The sequence below is a fragment of the Pteropus vampyrus genome, unplaced genomic scaffold (genome assembly GCF_000151845.1).
Source record: "Pteropus vampyrus isolate Shadow unplaced genomic scaffold, Pvam_2.0 Scaffold277, whole genome shotgun sequence".
Classification (NCBI taxonomy): Eukaryota; Metazoa; Chordata; class Mammalia; order Chiroptera; family Pteropodidae; genus Pteropus; species Pteropus vampyrus.
In genome coordinates, this window is record NW_011889058.1 from 389,351 (window position 1) to 398,681 (window position 9,331).

The following is a 9,331-nucleotide window of genomic DNA, read 5'->3' on the forward strand; positions in this document are numbered from 1 at the left end:
GTGGATTTCAACGCGAGCATCGTTTCTTGGAGCTGCCACCCACCACGTGAGGACCCAGCCCGGAAACCTGGCCTCTGGCTTTCGCTTTGTGGTCACTCCATGTGCTTCCCTGTCCCCGGCCCTGGCACCCGCCACTTTGCCGTCTGCGTTGTGGCTTGATCTTTTGAAGAACGTCACGTAGATGTGACCGCACAGTATGACATGTCCTTAGGACGCCTTCTTTCACACGGCGAGACGCCTGAGTGTCGCACGCGTCACGACCTGGCTCCTTTTTATCGCTGAGTTGTGTTCTGCTGCCTGGACACGGCACAGGTGTCTGCACGGCACAGGTGTCTGCCCGCCACCAGCTCACGAGCACCGGGTCACATAGACTGAGCGATCACCAGCCGAGCTGCTACAATCATCCATGTACAGGTTTTCCTTTATGGACATAAGTTTTCATTTAAGATTGAAATTACTTTTCCCTCAAAAAATGGGCGACCAAGATATTCGTTATAAAAGCCACTTCCCCAAAGACGAAGCGGGATTGCTGGGTCGTGCGCTAAGCACACGATCGGCTTTGTAAGAGACCGCCGGGCTGTTTTAGAGTGACAGTCCCGCCTGGCGCCTGCCTAACGGCTAATGACATTAAGCATCTCTTCATCTGCTTCTTTGCCTTCTGCCCGTTCTCTCTAATGAAGCGTGTATTCGAGTTTTGCCCATTTTTTTTAGTTTTATTTTTACCATTGCGCTTTGAGAATTCTCTCCATATTCTGGTTTCAAGTCCTTTGTCATACGTGTGATTTGCAAATATTTTCTCTCATTCTGTAGCTTTTGTAAAACAACGTTTAAATTCCAATCGGGTTCAATTTATCGATTTTTTTTGTGGGTCGTGTTTTCAGTGTCAGGTCTAAGAACTTCATCCTACCCCCAGTTCGCGAAAATTTTCTCTTATGTCTTCTTCGAAAATTTTACATTTTTATGCTGTAGATAGAGACTTATGACCCATTTTCAGTTAATTTTTGTATAAGGTGTGACTTTGGGTTGTGGTGCATTTTTTTTGGATATGAATGTCCAATTGTTCCCACGCCATTTGTGGAAAAGACTATCCTTTTCCATTGAATTGTCTTTGCACCTTCGTCAGAGGCAGCCGATCGCGTTTGTGGTCTGCTTCCGGGCTCTGCTGTGTTCCGCCCGATCCCACGCTACTTGGTTCCGATGGTTGTACAGGACACTGTAAAATCGGGTGACAGAACCCTTCTGACTTGACTCTTGGTCACAGGTTGGGGTATTGTGGCTCACTTGCATCTCCCTGTGGCTTTAGAGTTGGTTTGTCTGTATCTGAACAAAACCGTGCTTGGGTTTTGCCTGGAGCCGCGTTAAATCTGTAGACCAGTCTGGGGGGGGGTGGCGTCTTCACGGTGGCTCTTCGTGGCCCCGGAGGCGGCTCATCTCTCCACTTACCAAAGCCCCCTTTGATTTCTTCCTCCAGCAGTTTGAGCATAAAGATCCTGTACACGTTTTGTTAGATTTACACCTAATATTTTATTCCTTTGATGCTACACATATGGTACTACATCTTCGCTCTTTTTTAATTGTCCATCGTTAGTGCGTAGGAATATGGTGGACTAAATGCCCTCTAAGCGACAGACCATTACGACCACAGCATCACAGCACGGTTGTAACTATGTGACCATGTCAAATGACCCGTGCGCCTGGCAATCTGTAGCCGAAAATGCTGAGTCCTCCTTCAGTTAGTCTCACCCGCCGGCAGCTGAACGATGCTCCGCGCCGAGCGACCTACCTGCCTGAGACCCATGCGCCGGGCTCTGTGCCAACCGTGATCTCGAGAGTCCGCGTGTCGATTCTTCAAATGGTTACCGCCGTCGCAGGCTTGTCCGGGGCCAGGTGCTCGTCCGCGGCCAGTTCCGACCCCCGATTTCACGGCTCCGAGAGCGAACATGCGACCTACCGACTTCGCGTGTCCCCCCAGAATGTTGGTGACTGACGTAGTCATTTAACAATGACAGAAATTCACAGTGTTTCTTAGCATTCAAAGCAGACACGCGTGATTCACACGCGAAACGCCGTTGCCCACGTCACACGTCGCAAACCGTCTTGCAGCGTACGTGAGCTTTAATGAGACGACCCTGCACACGGGTCGACGAGGCCTTCGCTTCCTTCAAAACCTCTACGTAAAGTTTAAGACATTTTTCTAGTTTAATCACAGGATGGGTGAATTGAAGGTACGTGATCCTTCCGTGACTCAAAGCACAGCGCACAGCATGCAGAAAAATGGTACGTAAACTCCAAGGGAAGAGTAAGCTGTTCTAAAATTGAGCTGTTTTAATTATTTCGAGCCATTAGAATGGTATCTAATAAATACCTTCACCAGGCCAGTGAGGCACTGAAAGATGTTTGCCTCAAAGTAATTTAAACAGTTTCCTGGCTCGTCCACTGAGCGTTTTAAGTCTCAGTTTCACACTCGCTGTCCCCTAGAGGAGAGCATGCCAGGCTGGCTGGCGGGGTGACCCTGAGCTCAGTGAGTCCAGAGGGCGCTGGGCAGGGGCAGGACAAGCCGAGGACAGCCAGGCCGTCAGGCTCCTGCCAGCCCCGCCGCCCGCCGCCTGCTGCTCCCGCCCGTCACTCGCTCAGTGTCCTCCGTGCGGGACGTTCGAGTCCCCCGCTGCTCCCGGGCCAGAGGGGGAAGGGACGCACACGCGGTCACATGGCTGGTGCTCCCTGCCGGGACATGACGAACGCGGTACGGGGACAGGTCACAGTCGGAGTGGGCCCAGGCGAGCTGGGGAAAGCGTGCGCAGGACATGCCTTGAGGAGGGCTCAGACAAGGCCGCGGAGGGCCCCGCCGATGGCCGGAAGCCCTGGACGCACGGCCACCTCTGGTGAGAGGCAAGGCCACACAGCGGGACGGTGGCTGCTGGGCACGGGCCAGAGAGGGGGCAGGTGCCCAGCAGAGAGGGCAGCAAGGGCACTGTGGCCGTTGTTCAGAAGTGGTCTGGGCGGCAGTTCCCGGTGGGCACTGGACGGGAGCGGAGAGCAGGGACCAAGGCCGTTGCCTGTGTTTCTGAAGCCTTCTGCGCCCCCGGGGCAGGGAATGACTCAGGGACGTCAGGAGGGACACCTTGGCTCCACGGGACCTGGAGGAGGAAGGGCTTTGCACTTGAAGGGTGAGCGGGCCTGGACAGCCAAAGGCAGGCCCGGCGGGCACGCAGACCCCTGGTTGAGAGGACAGCGAGGTGGCTGGTCCCCACAGGCTCAGACAGGAAGCAGGGAACTCCTGGACGCTCGGGGGGCGGGGCGGTGTGGCCTCAAGTATCCGAGGGCCCCCCAGGCCAGGGGAACGAGGCTGCGTTTGGGGGGCAGAAGCAGGGAGTGGCTATGCAGGGGAGCGGAGGGGACAGTCAGGCTGCCGGCGGGCTCAGAGCTCAGGCCGTGACACAGGCAGGCCGGCCGCCAGGGCCTGGCATGGACTCGAATGGCAGCCGCGATGAGGCGTGCCCAGCGGGGTGCCACCGTCACCCTTAAATGTCTTAGGCTCCAGAGAGGCTAACTTCAGACTTTTGAGAGCCTAAATGTCTTCTGACGAGAAGGTGCCCTCACAACAAGGCGCAGGAAGCAGGTGATGGAGGGCGTTCGCGACCTCGGCGGTCACCTGACTCAACATGGCTCCCCCAGAAGGTGCCAAGCCAGGGCCTGTGGGGACCTGCCATGACCTTCTGAACAGCGTCCCCTGCTTAACTCGCTCACAGTGCATGTGTCCCAGTGGCTGGTGTGGGCAGCAGGGGGAAAGCCACCAAGGCCACCTGGCAGGCCGGCTCCTCTCGTGGGACCTGGCCCGGAGGCCCCCTTAGCGCTCTGGGAGGGGCCGTCCACAGACGGCTGGCGGGCCGGCCCCCTTCCCTGGCAGGCACATCAGTCGCGGTCAGCCAAGGAGGGACACGTGGCGGCTGCAAGCACTTCCCTCGCTGACCTTGGAGCTCGTGCTCCACAAAGGGTCGCTGTCCACCCCACTTACCACTGACCGTCCGGGGGTTCTGCTCCGTGGATCGGGGACAGGCCCTGGGCACGCACCCGCCTGGCGTCCCCCGCCGTGCTCGAGATGTGGACGAGGTCGTCCCGAACGGGCAGACGCCGTCATGCTGTGACCCGAGCCGTCGGTTTCAGAGGCTGGCTCACGTGGTGCGACACCGACGCCCCTGAGCTGGCTCGTCTGGGGTCGGGGCTGTGTCAGGTGTCACTCCTGAGTTTTCCTTTGTCCGGATCAGAAGTGGGGAAATGACTTTTTCTTCTCAATGCTTTGCCGACCCCTCTCTTAGCTGGAATCATATTTAAACAACCCCCCCCGGCCCCTCTGCCATGCTCACGTGACATCGGGGAGCCAGACACAGACTCAGTGATGGGGACACCTCCGGGCACAGCGAGTCCCTCACCTAGAGATCCTGCCCGAGTCGGTGGCTCAAGCAGCATCCGGCCCGATGCTGCTTCGAAGAGCTCAGACGGCCCGGGAGTGGCGAGGCGGCGCCCCAGGACGGGGCGGGGGGGGACGTGGCCGGCCTGAGGACCTGCGCCCTGTCTTCCAGGACACACACCACGCGGTGAGGACCACGCACTACGGCTCTCTGCCCCAGAAGGCGCAGCACGGCCGGGCCCAAGACGAGAACCCCGTGGTCCACTTCTTCAAGAGCATCGTGAGTGGCCGCCCCTGCGGCGTGGCCGGGGGGTGGGGCACAGCGTGTAGGGGGCTCTGAGCTCCACCCCGGGGGGGCGTGTCCCAGACGCTCTGGGGTGACGAGGCAGAGTGCAGGGCTCTGTGTGATGCGTGAGGACAGGCGCGCTCAGACCTCCGTCGAAGCCCTTAGAACATGCAGCAGAGGCCACTGTGATCGCAGCCGCGGACTCCGGGCATAACGAGGCACCGATGGCGGTTCCCAGTGGGAGCCGAGGACTCACGCCCACCAGACGGGGCCGGGGAGCCTGTGCAGGCCGAGAGGGCACGTGGCAACTCTGTCATGCCTGAGCGTTGTTTCTAGCAGCCTGAAACGGCTCTAAAAAGTAAAGTCTTACAAACGAAAGCAAAACCACAGGCTTCTAATCATGAGCTTTCTGTTCAGTGGCTTCTAGAATGACACTCCCCACGTTGATGAGTGACAGGAGCCACGGAGCTGAGGGCACGGTTTTGAAGCTCTGACCGCCAGGGGACAGCTGACTGGCACGCGGAGGGGGCCCTGGCAATGCGCCGTGTCCTGTAGCGTGCCGCCGTGTCACGGGGACACGTCCCGGGGGTTCGAACACGGTCTCGATGGCCCGGGAGACCCGCGAGGCCCGGGGTGTTTCCAGGTTCCCGGACCCTGTGCTGGTCACTCCGCTAGGACAGACACGGGAGGCCGGGCGGGGTGGCCGTCCCCACGCTGTGGGTACGAGGCCCTCTCAGCACCCGCGAGCTGCCTGGAAACGACAGGGACCCTCGCCACGGGGGGCCTCTGGGACGCGGGGTGACCCCGCAGCTCACCGTCCCCTGTCTTTGCAGGTGACACCCCGCACGCCGCCTCCATCGCAAGGAAAGGTAAGGCCCCCGAACCTCTGACGACCCCCTCTATTTGTGGACCGTCCCCGAGCCCCTCAATGTGCAGTGACGACGGCTGGGCCCGTGGCCGCCCGACTCCATCCCCGGCCCCCGTGGGAACCCCGGGCGCACGCGCGGCCTCCTTCTCAGCCGCACGGACCACTCTGGGACCCCGGGCACCCCGGCCCGAGGCGAACCCCGGCCTCCTGGGCGGCCTCCGCCGAGCCCGCGGAAAGGCCACGGGGGGCGGGAGCTGCCATCACGGGGCACCCCGCTTCTGCTGTCTTCGTCAAAAGAACTTCTTCCTGCACTGACCCAGTGTCCTTCTTTCTCTCCCTCATGCAGGGGCGAGGACTGTCCCTAAGCAGATTTAGCTGGGTAGGTGACGCCCGCGGCCACGCAGCTCCCCCCGCCCTCCCGGCCCAGACCCTGGACCTTTGTGTTCGTCTCTGTTTCAGCTGCTTAATGGCTCACGCGCTTTGCCGCCCAGCCCAGCTCGCCCGCCACGGCGTGAGGCCTGCGGTGCCCACGGGTGCCTCCCCCGAGGGGGAGCAGGTGGTTTCTGGGGGCGCCGCACCCCCCGGCATCGTCCACGCCCTGCTTCCTCCCCGCCCGCCACAGGTCCCACCAGGCTCTCCACCACGGGGGACACACGTGCTGTCCACCCCGGGCCGCCGGGCTCGGGGGCTCCGTCTGTGATGACCGACTGGCCCGGGAGCCTTCGGCGTGTCTGTCTCAGTAATAACTAGAGCTTAGACGTCAGCCGTCCGGAATCCTTCTTAGAAATTCTAGGCTTTTGAATCAGAGGACAAAGTTTTTGTGATGATTTAAATAGGTCATTTGTTCGCTTTCTAGATACTAATGAAATTTGGTGTGTGAACCAGGATATGCCAGACTTACAGACCTTAGTGACTAGTATGTATGAGGTGTGGTTCCTACTTTATAAAAATTATGATTTCAGAATAAAAGGGAAGAGTAACCAGCAACCTCTAGGCCAGGAATTGTGCCTGTCTTGGGGACACAGAACCCTTATTCTCTAGTACGGGGCCTGTGACACTCGATGCTCAATTAAAAAGCATCAAAAAAATAAATGAATTCTTAAAAAAAGGAAGAGGAAGAGAGAGAGCGAGGGAGGGAGGGAGGGAGCGAGGGATGGAGGGAGAGGGAGAGACGCCCCGCAGAGAAATGAGAGGTGTCACAGGCCCCATCTGCTCAGTGTGTCGTGACAGTGACTTACGAACAGACACAGTTGCTGGAACGTTTTATATAAATCCCTCTGAGCCTCTCCCTGACCTGACGACTTGGCAGGAAGGTGACGCCAGTGTAGGAAGTTCGCACGGGCTGGCACTCACGGCCGGCCAGCTCGCCGGAGCCTTCCGTGCCAGCGGGAGCCCGGGACGGGATGAGACTGAAGAGCGAAGTCCACCTTTGGCCCTGCGACCTTCCCTCAGTAACCGCCTGACCCACCGCTTCCCCCTGCAGGGCGGGCTCTGGTGTCGCAGGAGGTCCTCACGCGTGGAGGGGGCTGCGAGGGCCCGCCCACGCGCGGGTGGGGGCCAGGCCCCTCCGGCCGGCCGCTCCCCAGAAAGGCTCCGTGTCCCTGTCCCGTCTCCACTCCAGGCCCTGCTCACGCAGGTGGTTCCTCCTCTTCCGGAGCGAACCCCTCCCCTGTGCGCCCCTCACCCCTGGGCTGGTCTCTGGGGCCGAAGGGCCGCCTGGCGTTCGAGGTCCCCACTTCCTTCCTCTAACTCTGCTGGATGTTTTCTGGTCAATTCCAGGTTGCCCGAACGCATGCGACCGAGAACTTGAAAGGAGGGAGAGTTGGGCAGATTAGAAATCTGAAAACCAGTCCTCGAATTTCCTTTTTCAGATGCTGTCTAGTTTTGGAGAAAAACCAGTGACGCATAACGACTTAGCATCCGCAGGGGGGTGTGGCTTTCCGCCAGGTCGCGTGTGTCTGTCTGTGGCGCAGCATGCCTTAACGGTCCCCGTCCCTCTGTGTGGTGGCGCGGAGAGGGCGTGTCTGTGGAAGCCTCCGGATGCGAGGGCAGCAGGCTGAGACCTTCTCTGCCACCCAGCCCTGTCCCTGACACCACTTGATAACTTCAAAACCGATCCTCACATGAAAGCGGCCGCCCACATCTGTCCCCAAGGCCAGGCCGAAGGAGAAGGAACGGCGGAAGCAGCTTGCGTGCTGGGGGCCGGGCAGGGGGCCCCAGGCCAGCTTCGGTCCTGCCCACTGCGAGAGGCGAACGCCCAGCACCCAGCACACGGGCTGCTTTCGATGTCTCCACGTTCCCTCCGCCCTGACACGCTGATGTCATGAGGACAGATGGGGCTCAGGGAGGTTCTAGGGCCTCGCCCAGCAGCTGGCTTCATTTCATCTGCCAGACTTCCTGGCAGGTGGTCCCCACTTCTCACCGGCAAGACAGGGTGGAACCTCAGAGCCTGTCCCTGAGGACGGACCGTGAGGCAGCGAGACTCCCCTGCAGGGCGGGCCACCACCTGCACGCCCCCCCCCCCAAAGGCGTGGCAGCCGAGGCGAGAGCTGCTGTCACCCCAGGGGCTGGCCACCCCGTGTCCACACTCCCAGGGGCTCTGCCACCCTTTGTCACGTTTGCGGTGCAGGATGCCGCTGCATACGGCACATTAGCAAGTAAACCAGGGACACGAGTATTGTGTCCACCCCCACTCACATCACTCCGTGCCACAGGGGATGTCCCCCGTGCCCCCTGAAGGGGCGGTCAGAGGCAGGGCTGGGCTGGCTCCCGAGCCGTGGCACGCTCCAAGCATTCACGGCAGGATGGCCGTCAGGTCACGGCACCCTCACAGACCCCATGAGGAAGGACCCTTATCGTCCCGTTTTATAGAAGACAAAATGCACTCAGAGAGGCCCCCACCTTGGCGTGGTCACGCAGCTGGGGGGGGGCGCGGGGAGCGGAGACCAGGGACCTGGGCTGTGCCCTGGCGCCCAGACCCGCCCTGTCCCCCCTCGGCCACCAGCCCCAGAGCCCGGGCACTCCTCGGAGCCCTGTGCCCGCTCACACGCAGGACAACAGGCCCTGGTCCCCGTCAGCCCTGGCCGAGCCCCCAGGTCCAGGAGCCGACACTCTGTCCCCACACCAGGAAGCGTCTCCAGACACGGCCTTGGTCCTCCTCGGCCACCCTGCCATCCCCTTCCCGCTGACCCGAGTGGCAAGCCCCACCCCCGCCCCGTTCCGCTGACAGGTCCCTAATCTTCTCTTGCAAAGCGGTGTGGAGCTGGAAAGTGGCCACTGTGGCCTTTGACATGAAGGCACCTAGTCAATGCCTCACAGCAAGGCCAGAAACGGATGGACCTGGGCAGGGTGGGGGGGCTGCGCCCGGTCAGCACGGCCCCTCGGGTGGGCGGGGCCCCCTGGGGACCTGGTGCTGCCGCCCTGGTGGAGCAGAGCCTGTCTTCTCTCGCAGGGAGCTGAGGGCCAGAAGCCCGGCTTTGGCTATGGGGCCAGGACCTCCGACTACAAACCCGCTCACAAGGGCCTCAAGGGCCGTGATGCCCAGGGCGCCCTCTCCAGGATCTTCAAACTGGTAGGCGGGTGGGGCAGGGTGGGGTGGGGCTGGGGGGACTGGGGGGTGGGGGCAGGTGGGGACAGGACATCCTCAGTGAGCAGGCCCCGCCTGCAGGTGCGGGAGCCCGGGAGGGACTGACTCGGTGGGGGTCGCAGAACGAGGGCCGCCTCAGTGCCATGGGGAAAAGGCAGGAAGGCGGAAGAGTTAGGTGTGCCC

The 9,331-nt window shown here is 60.8% G+C and overlaps 1 protein-coding gene across 1 annotated transcript in view; it reads left to right on the forward strand.

Moving 5' to 3' along the window:
* The window catches only part of MBP (myelin basic protein), a 49,517-nt gene that overhangs the window by 38,529 nt on the left and 1,657 nt on the right, over positions 1-9,331 (forward strand). Inside the window, exons 4-7 of the mRNA XM_023520813.1 lie at positions 4,581-4,688; positions 5,528-5,563; positions 5,909-5,941; positions 9,014-9,133. Of these exons, the coding sequence (XP_023376581.1) occupies positions 4,581-4,688; positions 5,528-5,563; positions 5,909-5,941; positions 9,014-9,133 (297 nt within the window). The remainder of the gene's footprint in view (positions 1-4,580; positions 4,689-5,527; positions 5,564-5,908; positions 5,942-9,013; positions 9,134-9,331) is intronic.